The 21595-nt window shown below is 58.3% G+C and overlaps 1 protein-coding gene across 1 annotated transcript in view; it reads right to left on the bottom strand.

The window, feature by feature from the left end:
* Window positions 1-383: 383 nt before the first annotated feature.
* Window positions 384-21595, bottom strand: part of PTPA (protein phosphatase 2 phosphatase activator) — a 31146-nt gene continuing 9934 nt past the window's right edge. Inside the window, exons 5-11 of the mRNA XM_003995962.6 lie at window positions 16970-17095; window positions 15052-15169; window positions 13081-13180; window positions 12067-12191; window positions 10945-11045; window positions 5988-6095; window positions 384-1911 (exon numbers count right to left, since the gene is read on the bottom strand). Of these exons, the coding sequence (XP_003996011.2) occupies window positions 1834-1911; window positions 5988-6095; window positions 10945-11045; window positions 12067-12191; window positions 13081-13180; window positions 15052-15169; window positions 16970-17095 (756 nt within the window). The 3' untranslated portion in view covers window positions 384-1833. The remainder of the gene's footprint in view (window positions 1912-5987; window positions 6096-10944; window positions 11046-12066; window positions 12192-13080; window positions 13181-15051; window positions 15170-16969; window positions 17096-21595) is intronic.

Genomic DNA, 21595 nt, shown 5'->3' with positions numbered 1-21595 from the left:
TTCATCTAGAAGGGCCATGGTGACCGAGGGCATTTGCTCTGTGCCAGGCCCTGGGCGGAGGACTTCACATCCTTCACTCACTCCTGGCAATCACCCTGTGATGGTCCCCATTTTGCAGACGAGGAAACTGAGGCTCAGAGAGATTCAATACCTTACGCAAGACCTTGCAGCTGGGGGTGGGGACAGCCAGGAGTCGCCAGAGCCTGCTTGGGTGACCGGTGCACGTTCACTGGCTGCCCAGGAAAAGCTTAGCCCAGACACCAGCTGAAACAGTCCCAGCCCCAGACTCCATGGCCCGAGGGAAGGGGACCTGACGGGGAGACAAACAGGCATGTGGAGAAACAATAAACGTGTGGCATGAAAAGACACACCTCACACAGGTGACAGGTGCAAAACAGAGGCTTTAATCCAAACAGCAATGAAGGCGCACGGGGCCAGGGGAGGCCGAGGGGGCAGGGCAAGAGGAGCCAGGAAGGCGGTGATCTGGACCCTGGGAGGGAGGCCAGCCCTGGACCTCTCCTAGGAAAACTATTTCTGTGACTCTCGCGGTTCCCGTCCTGGCCTCTGCCCAGGCCATCGGCCCAGGTGTGAGGGTCAAGTCCCTGAATTGTGCTTCTTGGGAGCTCCCCCTTCCCACAGGGGATGTGGACCCAGATAAAGGGCAGGGGTCTGGAGAAGGGCAGGCCTGGACTTTGGCCGGGGAGAGCCTGTAAGAGCCTGGCCCAGGAGCAGCCCTAGAAGAAAACTCAGGACCCGTCATGTCAGCATCCCCTCACCTGGCCAGGCCCTGCCCATCCTCACAGCCAAAGCCTGGGCTTGGGGGGGGGGGGGGGGCCATCGCTGCCTCACCTGAAGAACCAGTGGGTAAGTTCGGGGAGAGGGGAGGACAAGGAGGGGGCGCTGCTGAGTGCTCCGGTGGCCCCTGGCCCATCGCCCCGAAGGGCAGGCAAACAGGGCCAAAGGGCCCTGGAGAAGCAAGCGGCAGGGAGTTAGGAGCAGAACGGAAGATGTGAGAAGAATCCAGGCTCCCCACAACCAGAGCGGGCCCCGAGCCCCTCCCTGCGTCTCAGCCACCCCCTCCCAGCCTGAGAAACTTTGGAAAGGCGGGCCTCACCCAATCAGCCAGCGGGCAAGCCCTGCCGGGGCCCTCCCGAGCGCCCCGGGGCTACCCTTGCAGAGGGGGACAGGACCGGCTCCGGCCAGGAAACCCAGGAAAGCCAAGGCCAAAGAACAGAGAAGCCAGAGTGAGGAGGCACTAGACACAGGTGCCGCAGGCCCAGGGGGCAGCCGTGAAGAGGAGCTGGGAGGGTCACCGGCCAGCACAGCCAATGCTTCTCGGCCCCCGACCCCACCCCAGGCTGGCCGCCTGCCTCCACCTCCAGCCTTCAGAACCCCCGGGCACCCACCCAAACATGGCTTCAGAAACCGACCCACCCCACAGGGAGCAAGCGCTCCAACCCCTAGAAAGGCCACAGGCCTCGGGAAAGGAAAGCAATGGAAACCGCAAACTCCTCCCCTTTCCAGCGGTGCAGAAGAGCCCAGGTCTCAGACGGGACTGGACAGAAGAGGAAGGAGGAGAGGAAGGCCGAGCACGGGACCAGGGCCCGAGCACACCCTCCCCACCACAGGGAGACAGGGCCCACTTCTCCCTTCACTTTGGGTCCTTCGGCCTCATGCCCTGAGCCTCCGTCAACCCCACACTCACCACCCACCCCAGTAGACAGCCTCTCAGCAAACAGAAAGAACAGAGGGAGGGGGCGGGGGCGGCTGGCGCTGGGGCAGGGGAGGGCAGGCACAGGAACTGCGGCCTGGGTGGCCCCGGATGCTCAGCCCCTAGCACGAGGTGACCGGATGGATGGGCAGCAGGCTCCCGAACTTGAAGTGCTGGATCACAGGGAACTTCTCCAGGCACTGTGTGGGGGGGGGGGGGGGGGGAAGAGCAGAGGTGAGGACTGCACCGCACCCCTGCCGGGGCCCACCCGGCCTCTCGGGCCTCCGGGAGAGCCCTGGACACCTCCGGAGGCTCGGACCAGCACAGTTCCCACAAAGTGTCCCCCCAGGGCCCAGGAAGGGGATGATCTCAGAGGAGCACCCAGGCCTTCGGGAAAAGCAAGGCTTCCGACCCCTTCCCGACCACTCCCTCCTATCCAAAGACCCCCACTCCGTGACAATTAGACCTCACTCATTAGTGAGGGAGAGGGAGAAAGGAAGGGAAGGAGAGCACGCAGCCCAACCTCATTGTGGGGAGGGAGGGGAACTGGGGACCAGACATGAAAAGAACCCTCCAGACCACTGGGGAGCCCCTAGCCCAGGCCCCAGCCCTGGAGAAAAAGTGTAGGGATGTTTGGACACAAGCTTGACGAGGGTCCAGAGCCCATTTTTCTCCAATTTTCAGTTCTCTGGACTGAAAAAAGGCATCCTGCCACTTGAGAGCAAGACAGGAAGAATCAGTCAACATCCCCACACCCCCAGGGCAATTCCCAGCAGCCCTGTGCATGGGGCAGAGGACAAGAACACTGAACAGGGGCATGGCCTACTCCCTGAACCCAGCCCAGCCAGGACCTCAGCCCAGGGCTCTGGTGGAGATGGGGATATTGGCAGGGCCTACCACAGAAGCTGGCCTGGTCCATGGGCAGCCGGGCCCCAGGCCACACACCTCTGGCCTCTGGCCCCAGCACTGCTTAGCACCACACAAGTCCAGGAAAAGGGCGCGATGGGGGGGGGGGGGGAAGGGGGGGGAGCGGGCAGCTCCCAGCCTCCCCTCACCGGCCCTGGTCACTGGCGAGCTCTCTCAGGCAGCAGCTCTGGGCATGTGAGGATTTGCCTGCTCTCACACCTTTGACCAAGAAAATAACCAGGATGGCTAGGTTGGAACATGACTTATGGCTTCAGATAAGGTGAGCCCAATTCCGTGACTGCGGTCTCAACATCCATCTAACTTAGGGAGACAAAGGTGTGCCAAGACTGGCCCAGGTCCCCACACCTCAATGACCAGGCACAGAAACGAGGACGTCTCAGACCAGCTGCGCCTGTGTCAGGTGGGGGCTGATCAAGGCCTAAAGGGGGCCTAGGAGGTGAGCGGGAAAAGGGAAATCTTTTTGTGCAGTGGAAGGACAGGAAACTAGGCCGAGTGTGGGAGCAGAGCTCCAGGCCGCAGCCAGACTGCTGGGCCCAGGGCAGAGCAAGTGGGGAGCAGGCAGCCGGTGGGGGGGGGGGGGGTGGTCCCTGGTGGTGGGGGGGGGGTGGAGGAGGAACAGCCAGCAGCTCTAGGCCAGAGGCAAAGGCAGCTGCCAGTGTGCTTACGTCATCAAGGAAGTGGTAGGAGTTTGTAAAAGGGGGCCCCCAGGGCCCTGGAATTCCAGAAAGGGTCAAAGGTCAACCTGTTTCTAGCTCTCCTCCAAGAGAAGCTGCAAAGGCAAGCGGCTTAGCAGGAGGGGGCAGGGGCAGTTCTGTGCACTCTGCCTTCAGGGGCCCGGAACAAGCCTCCCCAGGGCCATAGGACAGGAGAGCACCGGGCTAAAGGCCAGAGGCTGCTTGGGGCAAAGGAAATCTTGAGGCTTCCGAACAACAGCAGAAGGGGGCCTCTGGCCAGGCCTTCTCCCAGCTAACTGTGCCCTGGACCAACACCCCCCTGCCCCCCGGACCCCCACTGAACTGGGCAGAGCGAGAGAGCGACATCTTCAGCTCACCCGGCCCCCCAGGGACCTTTTAGCTGGATGCCACAGTGATGCAAGGGGGAGAAGGGGCTCTCCAGGCCCCGACAAGGTCCTTCCGAAGGGAGCCCCGGCACAGCGACAGCCCTTGGGAAAGACAGGCCCCGCTGCCCACAAGGGCACCGAAAGCATTTGGTCGATCGGTTCAGAAAGGCAGGGGCAGAGCCTGGAGACGCACACGGTCCATCCCAAATCCCAAGGCCGCCTAATGCCAGGCCCAGTCGGGCCTCTGCGGCAGCTCAGGCGATCAACTCGCCTCCAAGAGCCAACTCTGACTGATGGCCTTGGCCGTGGGGACGCTGCTCTGGACTTCAGGACCGGTGGCCTCGCTGGTCCTCCCCATGGACAAAGAGCTGACCTGAGAACACAAGTCCTTCTCCTCGGACCTCTGGGAAGGGAGCATGCGATCCCACAGGCTCTCGGGGACCAAAAACTAAGGGCTATTTCCCAGCAACGCACAAACGAGGGCCAGCCATCAGAGACGTGGCGCTCCTAGACCACAAGTCAGTGGGCTCCAGCACCGGCCTACAGAGAGGTCTGGCCGCCACACGGCGCCCGGCAAGGCTGCCAGCTCCTGTGCCTGCGCACATCCAGAGCTGGAGTTTCGGGAGGAGCGCTCCGGGGTCCACGCGTGTCCCCGCTGTCCGGGCCTGAGCTGGGGTCCCGGTCTCCCCACACCCACAGAAATCCGACAGCTGTTACGCCAACTTCTGTCTCGTTCCTGTAGCACTGCCGCCAGCCATTTGGATTCTTAGCTTGCTCCTCCCTCATCCTGTCAGCCTGGGACTCCTCCTCTGGAAGGGGCAGGTAGGGGAAGGGGGCAGGGGCTCCCGCTCTGCCCCGAGGGGGACCGGCTCAAGGTAAGTTTAGAGTCACTTAAGAGCCCTGCGGGAAGAACAGCACTTCAGATCCCAAGCTGGGAAGGCACGAGAGTCCTGCCCTTGGTGACCGACCCGGAGTGGGGGTGGGAGGCTGGAGGGCCCCCCCCCCGCGCTCTTCACTCGCTGCACACGGGCCCCTGCAGTGGGGAGGGCTCCGCAGGGTGACGAGGTCCCCAGCAGCACCCACAGCGGGACCGGCGGGGGAGGGGGGGGGCGTCAGGAACAACAGGACGCCCGGAGCGCAGTGACCCGCGTGCTCTCTGGGCGGGGGGACAGCCAGACCGGAGGGCCCAGCGGGCCGCAGCCCGGAAGGAGCCTGGCCTGCGCAGCCCCAGCAGACGCTCCTCTCAGATTAGAGAGGTATGTGGGCCGGAACCCAAACACAGGATGTGAAGTCCAGAGGAAGGGAACCGGAGGGGGAGGGGGCGGAAGGGAGACAGAGGGCCGGGCCGGTCGGTTCCAGTGCCGTTAACCCCTTCGGGGCCACGCGGAGGGAACAGGGCCGACCGGAAGCATCTGTGCCACGCGGCCACACCCCGGCCTCCAATACCCTCTCCCCCCTGCTCCCCCTGCCTCCCCTGATGGGATGTGAGTGTAATGAAGCCGACTCAGAGAACCAACCTCCCTCCCTCCCTCCATGGGAGAGGGGTGGCCAAGGGTCAAGAGCCGAGGGGTCAAGAGCACCCACGGGACAGCATCGAAGACCACCAGCCTGACGGCGAAAAAAGGGGACTCCGGGGACTCGTTACTTTCGGTGAGGGACTTTACACCCAGGTCCTTCCCTGGCCAAGGTCAAGCAGCTCCAGGATCAGTGTGCACAGACGTGAAAGAAGCTAACAGAAGGGACGGGATGGAAAGAAAATGTCTCCTCCCTACCTGCAAGAAAAAAAGCCACCTCCTTGGCTGGGAAAAGGTGCCAAAGAGGAGGAGAGAGGACAGGGGACACCCTCAAGAGCTGGGCAGCCACCTCCCAGCAGGGGGAGCTCAGGGGAGCCACGCCTCACCCTGCCTCTCAGATCTGAGAACTAGAACACCACCTGAACTGACTGCTGGAAATGTCAGCTCTGGGCCTCCCTCGAGGGCTACCTGGCCAGGTATCAGACCCACCAAAGTCTGCGAAGCGCCAATTTGGACGATGCCTCCAAAGCATGTCTTCACTTTCATGTCCCCATGTGAGACACAGCTGTGAGGGACCTCTGGCCATCTGACAGACCCTGGGCAGCAGGGCCTTGCCTCAGTCGCTGGGCAGAGCCGGGCCTCAGCATAGGGCTTCTCTGTCTGCCCGCTCCCCAGACAGAGACTGAGGCCTCGAGGGCCAGAGGCGCTGGCTCAAGATTGGGGGTGGGGGGATCAGCGGCCCCAGGACCAAGAGTACCAGCCAGCCCCCACTCACCTCAGCCTTATACATGCGGATCAGACCCTGGTTCACTTTGGACCAGGAGGGGACGGCACTGATGTTCCACAGCTGGTTGGAGTGCTCTGCAAAGGGGCCGGTCTTCATCTGAAGAAAAGAATCCAGAGCTGGAGAGGCGGGCCATCTGGGAGCTCATCCCGTTTCCCTGCAGTAAGGCTGTGCACACGTATATGTGTATACACACGCACGCATACGTGCACGCACAAATATATGCACACGCGCTAGAGCGCACATACGTGTGCGTATATATGCACCTACATACACGCTCACACGTGTACGCGTGTGTGCTTAAGGACCAGGCTGCATCACCTGCAGGGGGGAGGTGTGCACACTCATATGTGCACAAGCACGTACACGCGCGTACCCCCCCCACACACACACAAGCACACATAAGTACCAGAGACAGGGTCTCTCTCGGCCCGCAAGACCCACTGGGAAAACATAACCCCCAGAGTTATCCTCTTTCTCCCACAGCCAAAAAAAGGAAGCCTGATTCCCACCACCCACCACACTCAGCAGCCTCAGAAAAATAAAATCTCCACCCAAGCCCCTGCTGAGACTCCCGTCAACTCCCCCCAGCCGCAGAGCGCTCCAAAAGCACGGGGACCTGCTCCCTTCCAGGTAAACAGCAGCAGCCTCCCTGAGCCTCCCCGGCCCAGCCCCGCACAGGGTGGGCCCCACCACCAGGTACTCAGGCTGCATCTGCCACTGGCAGAGCCGGAAGGGCCGGGGGAGGGGTCCGTGTAGGGGAAGGCTAAGGTGGGAAAGACCAAACCCAGGCACCCAACTGCCTTCCGAACGGCAGGCAAAAGGCAGGGAGCGAAAGAGGGGGAAAAGAGGGGGGAGACGTGAGCCTTGAGCCAGGGGCACCTGCAGCAGATTCGGGAGGAAGGTCTGTTTAGACGGTCTGCCTGACCTGGCTGGGGGGCAGGGAAGGGATGGCAACGACGACAGCGGCAAGGGACAGGCAGGGGCAAGGCCAGCTCCACTCCCGTCCCTCCTCTTGCCCAGAGTTCTGACCCTCCAGGAAGGAAAGCGATTCTGCAGCAAGCCCAGTGAAGTTCCCATGACATCAGAAACCACAGCACTGAGACAGGGAGGCTTGCGTGCCTGCGTGGACCCCTCCGCACAAGGCCGGTGCATTTGTTAACGGGCGCTTCACAAGGCTGCCTGGGGGAAAGGGGTTCAGCGCCCTGAGCCCCAGGCTTCAGAAGAAAGAGTCTGAAAATTAAAGAGGCTGAGCTGGCAAGGAAGCAGAGACTTGGACCCTGAGGGGGTGGAAGGTTCCAGAAGAGGCTGTGCATGGAGGTGGGGCTGGGGGAGAGCTGCTCCAGGGAGAAAGGATGGACCCAAAGCTCCCTCTCCATATTGGGCCTAAGAATAAGGGCCCAGGAGCACACGACACCCCACCGTTTGGCTGTGGGCTCGTGACTGACCTGCTCCTACACGCCCCTCACTTCTCCAGCGAGGGCCTCACACCAAAATGCAAGATTTAAGTCCAAAGCGCTGCCATTTACTGCTGTCACCTCCCTTCCCTGCCCGAAGTTCCCCAAAAGCCTGTCTCAACTCCCAGGTTCGGTAGCGAGGACCTCAGCCTCCTTCCTCCAGTAGGGAGGCCACAGCCCAAGGTGCTAAGACAGAGACAAAAACCCACCCTGGTGCTCCCAGGGCTTTTCCAGGATCAGGGTCTACACCCACTTTCTTTCTCTTCCTCTCTCTTTCTAACACTCCCTCCTCCAGGGTGGCTCCCTCCTCCGGTGCCCCTAGCCTATGGGGCCTGGCCTTCGAGGAGCTTTGTTCCAACCATCCTACTCAAGCAGGCTCCGCCCCCAACAACCCGCCCTTCCCCTCACCCCGCCCCTTCCCCCAAGGCTCTCTGCCCCTTGGGGACCAGCAGCAGGCTCCAGTCTTCTGCACACTTCCAGGCCCTGAGAACCTCAGGGACCACTGGAAATGTGTAACCAGTTTCAGTCTGGACAAGGCCCTGTGAACAAACCACCCCAGGGGCACCCTGCCGGCTTCATCCCCCAGCACAGCTCCGTAAGCCTGCTCAGCCAGGGCCCCGAGGCCAGGGCCAGCAGACGACTCTGGGAAACCAGAGGCTCTGCTTCGTGGGCTAGCCTCAACCACTAGGGGCACAGGAAGGGACCCCAAAGGGCCTCTCTGGCCTGCTCTGACCCCACGGAAAGGCCAGAGATGCTATTTCTTTAGAGGGGCTGCCCCACATCCCACGCCCCCCCCCCACCCCCGGGCCTGCGGTGCCCCAAGGCCCCCCTAAGTCCTTCAGGAGGGGACTTTGCAACTCTGGGAAAGGAAAAGAGACGAGGGGAAAAAAGGAATCGGGAGCAAGAAGACAAAAAAAAATTAGCTCATTCTAGCCACAAAGGGAGAAGAGAAAGAGCGAGAACGAGCAAGCAAGCTGCAGTCCCGCAGTGACCCCAGGGGAATCGTGTGAGTCAGAGCAGCCATATTGAGCAGGAAATTACTCACAGACGCTGCGTTCCTGCCTCTCCACTCCCAAGAGAATCGGCCTTTTGTAAATGGTTCCTCTGTCAGTAACTGAGGGGGGATGGGGAGAGGCTCTGCACAGCGCCTTCCTGTCAGCTCCTTCCCTTCCAGCTGAAATCTGATCCCTCCCTTCCCCAAACTCCAAATTTAGAAGCCAGATTGAAACTGAAATTCTTTTCCTGCCTGCCCTGGGCTCTTAAAGGCGCCAGGGCTGCATTTCCTGAGACAGCAGAAGCCCTGCAAGGTGGGGTCCCTCATCCGGGATGCCCAGGGCGACCAGGGCAGGTCCTGGGAGACGAGGAGGGGACGCCCGGTTCCATTTCCCACTTCTTGTTGTTTTGGTTTTTTCTCCTAGTTGCACCAGCCATCCTGATCCCCAGGTCTCCAGAGGCAACACCGTCTTTTCCAGACCGAAGCACACAGAGCTGAACTCTGCACAGGCCTCCGGGTCCCTGTGTCCCAGCGACGGGCCTTCAGCCTCCCTGGGTCAGGGTGGGCCAGGCCAGGCCACTCATTCACGGACCAGCAACAGGACACACTGGTGTGAGGTGGAAGGGGAGTGGGGGGGGGGTGGGAGGGGGGGGGTGGGCGTAGCCCAGACCAGAGCTCCGGAGAACTGGCCCGGCGCAGCCGCATCAGCAACCACACCAGCCAGGTCTCCGCTTGGCCAGGGGGACGGAAGGGAGCCCTCAGCCCTGCCAGCAGTCAGTGTTTACCACCATGCCCCAGCACCTAGACCCAAAGTGAAAACCAGGCCTTGCGGAGAGGGTGCAGAACAAGCAAAAACTCTAGGGTCTGCCTCTCAGCCAAGGAAGTTACGAAAACCTCCTCAAAGTTCAATGTGCCGTTAGTGCCACCTAGTGGCCGCTGTAGGATTTTCTCCAGCAGAGGAACCGCATCCCAAACTTCAGGAAAGCTTTTGGGTTTTTATACCAGAGTAACCAACCAACCAAATAAAAATACAAAAGTTGAACCTGGAATCAATTCCCATATTCCCCGAGGCCCGGCCCGACCTTCTTCCTTGCGAGTCACTGACAGGGACCCCGGGGTTTGGCCAGCCACCAGAGGGAGCCAGAACAGCTTAGTCTTTTACCCCCAAGTGAGCAGAGCAGGGCTCAGCCTAGAACACGCACCCCTTCTCTCTACCCTGCTCCTCCTGCTCCTCCTGGGGTCTCCCAGGGCTCCCCAGACCCTCACATCCCACTCTGGAAAGGGCAGCACGTGACTGGCTCGTGAGGCAATGAGCCAGGCTGCCCCGAGTCCTTCCGACCTTGGGCCTGCCACACTGCTGAAGGCAGCAGATCTGAGACTGGAGCGGTGGCCGCCCAGCCGTCAGTTCCAGCTCCATTTGCTGACTTGGAAAAACGTGTCATTCCCCTCTGGCCTCTGCAGTTTGGCAGAGGCCTGAGCCGAACGCTGACCATGAGGAGCCTGGGGCTACGGCTGCTTAACCAGGCTTCTCCTCCGTTCAGGGGGCTCAGGGGGCTCAGAACAGGAGCCGAGAGAGCAGCCTCAGTGGGGAGGAGACCACAGTCGTGCCAGGGGCATCACTGGGGCCAGAGGTGCATGTGGGCGTTGGAAGAGAGGACAGTGGCAAGACCCTCTCCGGACAGCAGAATCAGGGCGCCCTTTGAAAGTTTCCGGGGTGAGGGGGACAGGTATGCAGCAGGGAGGACTGAAGGCCCTGACAATTCCTGAGAGAAAGGCCCTAAGAGCAGTGAGTCCCCAAATTCCATGCAAAGTCACCTGGCAGGTGTATTTAAATACGGGTTCCTGGTTCTTGTCTCCCAAAATTCTTGACTCAGAAAGCTGGGGTTGGGCCCAGGAACGTGCGTTTTAACAAGTTCCCCGGGTGATCTGGAGGAAATGGGAGACCTTGCCTCGGCGGGCAACAGCGCCCAGTTAAACACCCCCTGCCAGGCGGGCTAGGGGTCCAGGCCGTCTTGGTTCACCTCCGGCACTACATCTGGCCCATGTCCCCAGGTACCGACACAGATGTGTCCCCAGAAATCTAGCCTGCTGTCCACATGAGTCTCTCCAACTCCTGCAACGGCTTCACCCCACACACATCCCGTGCACGTGGCTGGACAGGCCTCGTGGGCCCCACCCACCCCTTCAGACCTGCCGCACGGGTCACCAAGTCCAGCTAGTGACTGCGTCTCAGTCCCACAGCTCAAAAGTTCCATGGGGTTCAGGAGTAACCCCAGACCACTGATTTGGGGGACGAGATCCTGGACGGTCAAAAGCGGGCTTACAACCTTGCAGAGGCCTAGTGCGGCTTCCTTTCCAACAACCCACCTTCTGGGGCCAACCCTGCTGTCTCCAGGCGAGGGCCCTGGCTCCTCTGTCTCACCCCAAAGCCACCAGCCTCAGGTTCCTCTCGGCCAGGACGTTGCCACGGGGCTTCTCCCTCACCCCCTCCCCTCACCTCAGTAATAAACAGGATACACTCCAGGAACATGTAGTCCTTGTGGTTCTCGTTCACGGCCTTCTCGTCCACGAAGTGCCTGGGCTCCAAATACGGGTGGTCTGGGAATGGCAAAGAGCCCCGGGGTTCAGAAGCAGGCACTCCCACCACGGAGCACCTCAGCCCAGGGCACTCCACACCCACCCCGGGGCCACGGTCCTGCCCACGTGCCAACACTTGACCTTGTGGGAGCAATGAAGGACCTGTGTGTGTATCCTAGTGAACGAGCTTTGGCTCTGCCTTTTTCTAGCTACGTGACCTTGAACCAGTGACTACAGCCCTCCGAGGCTCCGTTTCCTCATCCGTGCGGTGGGGACATGAACGGCACCTCCCTCTCACTACCTGATCGGGGATCACTCGCCATGGTGCCCGTACAGGTGAAGTGTTAGTCAAAGGTGGCTGGTCTCGTGCTGGCAAAGACCCTTCCCAGCGTCGTTGAGAAGGTTCTGGGAGATAATCTACCCAACATGCTTAGAGCAGTGCCGGCACAGAGCAAAATATTCACCAAGGGTCATTTATTAATACTATTCTGTAGGCAGTTAATCCTACGTCAAAGCGGAAGTTACCACCCGACCCTCACCCGCTGCAGATCCCAATGCGCCGCCCGAGCCTGGAAAGCAGTTTCAGAGTGGGGGGAACCGCTACACCGCGCCCGCCGGAAGCGGCTCACTGCCCAGCACTTGGTGGCCGCTCCCTGCCGGGCCCCCTGGCACACAGCTCGATAATAACAGTGGATGACGCCAGTCACCGAGTCAAAAGAGCCCCTCGTTTTCAACATAAAACCCCGCAGCTGCTGCCAGGAGCTGGGGCGCGTTTCACACCAGCCCATTACGCGCCAGGCGAGCGCCCTCGCTCCAGCCGTGTCACTTTCCATTATCTCGGCACACTCTGCCTCCGCCTTCCCGAGCCTGCCTCACCGGCTCGCAGCAGAAGGTCGACAGCAAACAGCCTCCGTCAATAGCCGGTCTAATGCCTGCTTTACAAGCTGTCACCGTCTGCCCGGAGCGGAAGTAAGGAGGGGAGGAGGGGGGGACAGAGAACGCACCCTGGGGGGCGGAGGGGTAGGCGCCCCCTCTCCAGTACCTATCAACTGTGAGCTGCCCCAGATGAAAGGCAGGAACTGAAAGTCGTCCAGGCCCCACACTCCCTGGCTGCCGGCTGGCTCCATCCTGTACGTTTTCTGGAGTTTCCGCATAACCTCGAGGTACCTGCGCAAGAGGGAGGTGAAAAAAGAGGCAGCACAAAGTAAAAAGCCGGCCTCAAGCCTTCTGCCACTGGGAGCTCATGGAGGCCAGAAATAGCCACCTGAGAGCGTAACTGGTCTCTATTTCAATTAAAATCCACACGCATAAGTTATGCATCAGCTGGTACTCTCAAAATAATGTGGCTTTATTTTCTTCTCCCACGTTCAGCCTTCTTTTGGCCCAGGGAAGGGGGTTTTAGCACCATCGACTCCTGACAACGTGACACCCTGGGCAGGAGCCTCAGGCTCTCCAACTCTGGCCTGCCTGTAGGAAAGTGGCCGGGAGACAAAGCAGATCATCTCCTGGGGCCTTTCGGCTCCCACCCTCCCTGTTCTCAGGGGCTGTGTCAGTTCTGGCATCTGGGGAGCTCTGGCATCAGCATCGCCAGAGGGGGGCCCAGAACAGGCACTGTCAGAGCGCTCCGGTGACCATACCACACCTGTGCTGCCGGGTAGGGGGTTTCGGGGGTGGGGTTGGGGGGGGGGGTCAGAGTCCCACTGCCTGGGTTCAGCTGGCTGTGTGGCCTCAGTGATCAGAAGACAGCTGATTTCTCTGGGCCTCTGTTTCTTCGTCTATAAAACAGAAACGAAGGCTGCTGGGGAGATCAAGGGAGGGAGCTGCATGGCAGAGCCACGGAAGCATTAGCAGTCGGTACGTGACATCTCCTCCCCTTGTTCTTCCTTGAAACTGAACCTGTCAGTCCTTCTGTCTTGGGTGCCCCATCCACAGCCAGGGCTTGATGAGGACGGGCCGAAAGAAGAAACAGGCGCTCAGGAGAGCCCTCCAGCACCCTGTCCTCAGTGTGACAGTGACAAGGAGGAAAGAGACCCCCACTGCCCCTCCTCTCACTCACCGATTGAACACCTTGAAGACAATAGCTATTTGGTCGTCTACCCGGAGCACCCCAATCTTGCAGAGGCAGCAGAGGAAAGCAGCAAAGGCTGCTTCATGTCCTGGGGGAGAAAAACCAGCTGAGGTCGACAGGCTTCCAGAGAAACGAGTGGGACTGTTCTTGATCTCACCAGAGTGCAAACCGCTGATACCTGCCCCCTGCGGACGGAGGTCACCATGGAGATAATGGGGCCACCTCCCTTTCTAGAAAGACCCAGACCCTCTTGAGAGCTACCACTAATGTAATTCTATTCCTAATGGGCCGAGGCTGAGGACTTCTTAAACAGACACTTGCATTTTATTTTGTTTAACTCACTCATCAATTCTGTGCTCTCTACCGAGCACCTACTACGATGGCAGCCACTGTCCATATCAGGCACTAGGGAGACTTAAGTCCATGCCCTTGTTTGACAGTTTATGATCTATCAGGATGACAAACATTAAATAGATGATCACTTCTATAATTCTAGCTCTGAAGGAGGATGGAGTGATAATTGGAGGATATCACAGGGGAATCCTGACATAAGGGTTCAAAGAAGGTTTCCCCAAGGAAGTAAAAGTGAATCTGAAAGATGAATAAGAGTTGGCAAGGCACTGGGTGTGAGGGAAGCAAGAAGAGCAATCTGAGAAGAAACAGCATGTGCAAAGGTCCTGAGGCAAAAAAAAAAAAAAAAAAAAGGTATGTTCGAAGAACGCTAAGGCAGCCAGTGTGGCTAAAGCAGAGAGGGCAAGGGAGAAAGTGTAACAAGATGAGGCTGGCGATCAGATAGGCTTTCGCTGCCACAGTAAAAAGCTCAGACTTTATCCTAAGAGCAACGGGAGCCACTGAAGGCTTCCAGGCAGGGAACGCACGGTCACATCACAGGGTCAAAAGGCACCCCCTTCCTTTCCCAGTCATGTCAAATAGGACTGGGCAGTACTACAGAAACCACTGACTGGATTCCGGACTGAATGCCACGGTTCATAGTGTTACCAAAAAGTATCTATTTGGAGGGAGGCAGGGAGAGAATGTTTCAGCGACCTCCCGTCCCATCTCTGTAGAATGAAGGTGCCTTCAGGGCCTGGGAAGCTTGTGAGCGGTTTCTCTCGCCTGCAGGCTTTCCCATCTCCACCCGCCAGAGTCTCAGCAACCCTACTCAGGGGCTCTCGCACCCCTGAGAACGGAAGAAACCTCCCCACTTCTGACCTGGCCAGTCTCCCCTCAGGTTCTTCCCTGTTGTTCTGAGTCAGAGCCCTACCCGCGCAAGTCCCCCAACACTTGATAAACCTGCTCCCCGGCAACAGGGGAGCAGAAGACAAAACCTCCCCGTGACCCAGGTCCAAGGGGGCCCTTCTCCCGGCCTGCCTCTACGGCCTGTGCTCCTCCTGGAGAACCCGAGCTGCAGGCAAGGGGAAGGCCCAAAAGAGCAGCCGCTCTCGGACTTGCTGCTTCGGGTCAGGTCAGAAAGCTGGGCCTACCGAAGCGGAGTCCTCCTCAGTTACCCCCACCCAGACAACGCTTCCCTCCTGAGGGGCCTGCCTCTCCCGGAGAACTCAACGCAGACGCGGGGCCGGGGAGAGGGCGTGCCGTGATGCTGCCAAAGGCTACTGAGCTCCTTCATTTCGCGAGGGCCTGGGGAGGGGTTGCCTTGAGATATAGTAAGCACTCAATAAATTATTTTGCGATGGCGATGAGCTCACAGAGCTCGGCTTTACAAAGAAGAGAACCGAGGCCGCACACAGACACCATGCACGGGGCAGCAGCGCCCCCTGGTGGACCACGACAGAGCCGCGGAGGGAACCCCGGGCCTCCCTGCGCCGCGACCCGGGGCGCTGCACCCAGCTGGCCCTGAAAGGCGGCCTGCTCAGAGGGCCCCGAAAGGAGCCAGGGCACGAAGGAAGCAGCCCAAGAAGAGGCCGCAGCGAAGCCAAGGAAACACGGAGTGGCGGGTACCTGTGCCATAGTCGATGCGCGTGGAGTTCCCCACGGACTCCTTTAGGTAAACGGCCACCTCGGGCACGGCAGCTGCCAGATGGGTGGGGACCACCGTGGCCACCAAGTTTTCTGCTTCCTGATAACACAAGAGACACAAAGTGGTGGCAGCAGATTAGGCAGCATCCCGGTGGGCAGGCACCCAGGGGCAGCATTTGGCTGGGGCCCGGCTGGCCACGCCACGCCGGCCTGGCTCCCTGCTCTGACTGGCTGCAGAAAGAGGAGGAGGGAGACATTTCCTCTGATACCTCTCACGCTACAGAGAGACGACCTGGGGCGGCTTTTAGCCTGCTGAGCCTTCCTCCGAGGGACAAGGGTCTAGGACAAGATAGGAGGGAATGGAAAAGAAGCCATCCAACCCCCTGCCCCAAGCTGGTAAGTCACTGACGTCCCCAGGGCAGGGAGGATGTGTGCCACACGTCCACCAAAACACGCGTGCGAGAATGGTCACGGCAGTATCATTTACCGTAGCCCAAATGTGGGAACAGCCCTCAACTGCAGAGTCCATCAGCAACAGATTGTGGGCTGGTTATGTGATGGGCACCACACCGCAGCGGAAAAGAGCCACTGCTCCGCACAACACGGGTGCATCTCAGAGACGTGACACTGAGCAAAAGAAGTCATGTCTGTCGGCAGTTCAAAAACAGGTAAAACTGGTCTATGGGACAGAAATCAGAGGAGTTTGGGGGATATCAACTCAAGGAGGCATAAGGACCCTGCTAGAAGGCTGGAATGTTTTATCGCTTGATACAGGTGGCAGGTGCAAGCGTAAAAACGTAGGGTAAGCTCTATCGAGGTTGCAGACAGCCTCTCCTCTGCTGTCCTGCCTGCCGCTCCCTGGCGGTGTAGTCAATAAACTTCTATGAAAGAAAAGAAAGAATAGAAAGAAAAGAAAGGAAAGAAAGAAAGGAAGAAAGGAAGGAAGGAAGAAAGATCCATCAAGCTATACAGCTCTGATGTGTTAAACTTCCTTTAAGCCAGTAACTCCACACAATCTTAAAAAAAAAAAGACCACGTGCCCTCTTAGAGTCCAGAGGCAGCCCCAAGCTGCTCTTAGGCAGGGACGGTATTTTGTTGGGTCCTTGGGACTCCCCTCTGCTCCAGGCAAAAACACTGAGCCAGACAAATCAGGACCCAAGTTTCTCTAAGTTCAGTCTATGGACACCCGAAAATCTCCTGGGGACCTGTGGAAAATCTGGCTTCCTGGTCTCTACCCTAAAGACTGTTTTTCCAAGGGCAGGGCCCAGGATCCTGCATTTTATTTTTTTGCTTGCTTTAAACAGGTATCACCATTACACGATTCAAAAACAAACGCATTATAAAAGGGATGCACTGAGAAGTTTCTGTCCCCCTCCCCACTCTCCCCTGCCTTCAGAGAAACCACAGCTTTATTAGCCTCTTGTGCATCCTTCCAGTGAGTTTCTTTATGCAAACTGAGCAACACAAACATGTCTTTTCATGTGTCTCTTTCCTGCCAAAAAGTAGCTCACCGCGTGTCAGAGCCCAGACTCCTCTTCAACGGAACAACAAATCCCAGAGCACCTTCCCCTGAGCTCCCGAGTCAGCCTCCTCGTCTTTCTCAGAGCCGCGTAGTACTCCAGGGTGGATCTACAAGCTTATTCAACTGATGCCCTGCACACGGACACCTGGGACATTGGAATCTATTGCTGATGCAAACGCGGACCTGATTACCAGCACTGTGCTGAGGAACGGGCCTCCACGGCAGCGATTCCCAGAAGACGGCCGGGGTACAGGGTAAATGCGTTCGTATTTTTGGCAAATGGAATTGCTGTTTAACAAACTCCCCAGTGATTTTGAGACGCCCGAAGTCTCCCACACGCCTAGCCCAGCCCCCAAGCATGTCCCGGGGCAGCCTCACCTCGTCGAGTTTGGCATACCAGGTCCTGTAGGCCTTGTTCCCAAATCGAGAGGGCTGGTCCACCGGAGGGGTCTCATCGATCCACCTGTCCAGCGTGTTGAGAAGGGCGACCAGCTTCTCAATGGCCTGTAATGGACAAAATAGAGGGGGCCAAGCCACAATCGCTAGTGGCCTCCAGCTAGAGCCACAGAGCGAAGTCCCAACTGCCAGGGGACAATGACCCCTAGGCATGGCATTAAGTGGCATTCTCCTGGCTGTCCCCCTTTCTTCTCGACCACGCTGAATATGAAGGAGGGGCCGGGGCGCACAGTGAACTTGACAGAAAGGGACCAGCACGTGGCTGAAGGGACAGGAGTGGCTTCACCACCTGGTCTCCTAGAGCCAGCCTATCAAGAAGAAGTTGCTGGATAAGCAAGAACCCCAGTCCTGATCTTCTTCAGTACCTTGTACTGGGGTCTCCTGTTGGGTACACGACACCAACTCGTCACAGAAAACAGGCATGTCAAAGCAAGAGGACAAACCCCGCTACCCGGGAATAAATGCTATTCACATTTTAACGCAGTCTCCAATTTTGTCTTTCTTTTTATAGTGTTTTCTACTGTTTCTCGTGGAAAGGATTTAAAGGCCGACAGACCTGGATTCAAATCCGCCTGAAAACGCCATCAGGGGCTGCAAGACACTGAGAAAGTGGCTTGAATTCTCAGAGCCTGTGTTTGGGTTTTTTGTTTGTTTGTTTGTTTGTTTAAGTGAAACGATGCTGCCATGCAATATGGGATTAGTCTCTGGTGCAGAACACAGCAATCTGACAACTCTGTAGACATCAAAGCTGTTTCGTCACCTCGGAAATGGGCGTGATGATAAACACCTCCTAAGGTTGGGACGGGACCACACCGCAATCCAGAGGCTGCCAGTGCCGGGCGGGGGCCGCGGCATACGTTTATACACACACAGGCTCCAAAACACAGGTCTCACACACACACACACACACACACACACACACACACACACACACACAAAGAGATCTGCCAGTCTTCATAAAAAAGAAAAATAAAACACAGGTCATGGGACACGCACTGCCTTGTAGCCTTGTCAAGTGCCTCATGAGCCTCGTTCCACCTCAACACGTAAATTCAATCTTACAATAGCCTTTAATACGCGAATAGCATTTCACTGCGCCAACGTGCTGTAATTTTTTACCAAATCCCTCACTGCTAAATGCTTGGGTTATTTCCAAATATACGCTCACTCCCATCAACAATCTGCTAACTCCCACTCTGTGGACCTGCCGGGTCATAGGTACAAACCCCTGTGAGGCTTTGTAGGGCCGAGTCTGTGTGATGCTTTGTGGGGCTGCGGTGTCTGGGAGCCCATCGCCCTACACCTTTCCCACAGCAGGCAGGAACCGAGGCGTGGAATCGGTGCCGCAGGCCAGGGCAGCGTTAGCACACACGATGTTACTCAATGAGGAAACCAGGTGAGGCTATCCGAGACAGAGGTCTGGGAGGGCTAGCGAGAAAAGGGCTCCTTCTTGCCTGTGGCTTGCAAAATCAAGAAATGAGTAAGTAAATAGGCCACGACAAAAGGCTAGCAGAGGGCACAAGGGCAGAGCGTGTGCAGAGGTGGACAGCCCTGGGAAAGCAGACCTTGCCAAGAAGCGGGTCTTGCCTGCGTCCACTAGGCACACACAGGAACCCCTGATACTACGAGCTACCAGGGTGGGACCCACATGAGAAGCTGTGAGGAGGAAGGCGAGGCACGGTCAGGTCCACTGCTGCGTTGCAAGGCCCTGCAGAGGAACAGTCTGAGAGCTGGGGGGGGGGGGGGGAGTGGATTTGAGCCAACAGAATACATGTCAGCCAGCGCCCCCACCCTGCACCCTCCCCGCCCACAGTTCCAGGGGCACAAAAGACACTGCGGTCCACGGCAACGGCGCCCCCTGGCGTTGTGCAACATGACCTTGGCCTGACTGCTGCCATCCCTCACCTCCCTTTCTCTATGCTTGGCGGTGCAGGAGAGTAAAAGTTACCTGCAAGAGGAGAAGGTCCCTGTAGACCTGGCCGAGGCAGAGGGCCAGGGTGACTAAAGCTGCCCAGCTGAAATGTGACAGAAAGCACTGCCAAAGCCAGCTTTGCGAAGAACCAGGTCACCAGGAACCGATAAGGCCAGAGCAAGCCTGACCCCACGCAGCAACTGGGACTTAGGAGTGACGGCTCAGTAATCCTGGCCCCAGGGAAGCACCAGCCTGGCCAACTCCCTGGTGATCTCCGTGGTGGGCAAGGCACTGAAGGGGATAAAGAAGGCGCTGGGAGGCTGCGGAAGCCAGGCCCCAGCTGCTGGCTCGGCTGGGGCGATGAATAATTAAAAGGCTCCTAGCTCCTCCCGGAGAGGGCTTTCAGAACACAGGGGCTGCCTCTATTGTCTGACTGAGACAGAGGGGCTGAAGGTGGGGGGGGGGTGCTGTGGGCCGGAGCCCCCAGGAAGGACAAACAACCATTTGAGCTACCCTCCGTTTCCCTAAACCAATGCTTCCTCTTGGATTTCACGGACCAGTAAAATTTTCTCCCAAACGTTACCTGCCAGGGTTTTTTTTTTCTTCTTCTTCTTTGCCTCCAACTTAAAAATCCAACCAAACAGCAGCAAAACCAAGCCTCTTATCTACTCACATTTTACAAAAATCAAACACCTGAACCCCCAAAGATTAGGACAGATAGAATCTCAAACTTAACGAAAGCCTTCCAAATGCTGGTCTAGACAGCCTCACTACACCGCCCTTGCTTGTTCCCTCTGCTGCTGCTGGTCTGGAGGCCCCGACACCCAAGGCCGTGCTGCCCTCTCCCCAGCTGCCATCCCGGCAGCGGCAGCAGGAAGCAGGAATGGGAGGAAGTAGGAGCCCCGAGCAGCCCGTGGCCCTCGGCCCCCCTCTGTGGGCTGAGACCACATGCCGTGAGCCGCTCCTTCCAATGCCTAACAGCTGAGGACAGGAGCCGGGAGGCCCCTGGAGGCCAAACTAGTCACCTCTGCCCAGCACATGAGAGGCAGCCCACGACCCCGGCACTGAGATGAACCCCACCCAGCTCAGGAAGAGCCTCCAAATGAAGCAATAACATCACTCCTAGAACTCAGACCTGAGAAACAGCTAGTGATAAGACCTCACGATGACAATGTCACCCCCTGTGTGCAATACGCACCGAGCACTATACCAACAACCCTACGAGGAAGAGCTCAGTGAATCTCCCCCAGGGGCCACGACTAGGTCTGCTGGCTCCTGCGCCTACAGATGAAGAGTGAGAGCGTGAGAGGGACAAAGCCACTCAGCTCGGAAGGGAGAGGTTATCAAAACCCAGTCGGCTTGCCTCCAGAGCCCGAGCACTTAAAGCACGCTGTGATCCCGCCACAAGAACAGCTCCTGAGCCAGGACAACACCTGGCTGGCATGGAGTCTACCATCAAAGTGTCAGGGGCAATTATGGGACCTGAGGGGGATTTGGCAGCTCAGGACCTGCCAGGGTAATTAGAACATCCCCCTGTAATTAGACTTCCTCCACCATACTTCCCGCCCACTGAGCCCAGCCCAGCTTCCCTCACCACAGGCTCAAGGACGAGCCCACTCTCTCCCAACCCACGAAATCACTAGTGGGCCAGCTCCCAGGAGAAGGCTGTCTATTCCCAGCACAGGCCTGGCTCCCCTCCAGTCACAGAACGAGACCTCAGCCACCCAGCAGCCAGTTACGGCCCAGGAAGGGGCAGCTCTCACGGGGCAGGGTGTGAGGGCCAGCGGGGCAATGCCAGCCTCGGGACAGGTGGAGAGACCCGGTCGTGACAGAGCCAGGCCTGGCCCAACAGGGTGGGACACTGAGAGGCCACTTGCACCCTGGTGTCTGAGATAAGAGTCTCAAGGTGACTATGGGCCAACTGGGATAGGAACTGAAGAGGCCACTGGAGGCCTGGGGCCCGGCCGTGGGAGACGGCATCCGGCAAGAGCCAACAGCCTGCAGGCCCCGCCCCTCCCCGCAGCTCTCGGCCTCTCTTCACGAACACCCTGTCTCCGAAACAGCAGCCAGAGAGCACCCACCCTGCCGTGTGCACCCTCCACTCAACATCCCCACTTCCGGAAGGGTTCCTCAGGGAAGAGCGCCCACAGATCTATACGCAGAGATGTTCAGAGCAGAGACATTCAGAGCAGAGACATTTAGGGACACAACCTAGAAGTCCACAGTTAGGGGCTGTTTAAGCAGACGAGGGCCGGCTCGATGAGGCAGCCATTTCCATGGTGGCAGAGGGACAGGGGGAGCTCAGAGGGCAGGTCTGGGTGACATTCCCCGAACCGTGCCCAGGGCTGCCCCGGGAAGTTGGGCAGGAGACGGAACGTAGGCGGGGGTCAGCTCGCTGTTAATACGCTTCTGTTAGTGGCCCTTTCGCTAACAGAAGTGAGCTCGCTTCCTTCATTCGCGATCTTTTTTAAATTTAAAAAGTTACGTAAAAACACCAGTTAGCAAAAATGCAGGCTATCAAGCGGCATGTTTAGCTTGATCCCATTTTTATAAACATACGTCAATTCACAGATTGAACAAAACAGAACAGAAAAGATTGGCCATACAGACACCAAAACGCCAACCCGCACGTGTGC

This window comes from Felis catus, chromosome D4, assembly GCF_018350175.1.
Source record: "Felis catus isolate Fca126 chromosome D4, F.catus_Fca126_mat1.0, whole genome shotgun sequence".
NCBI classification, from domain to species: Eukaryota; Metazoa; Chordata; class Mammalia; order Carnivora; family Felidae; genus Felis; species Felis catus.
This window is presented reverse-complemented; position numbering and strand designations above follow the sequence as displayed.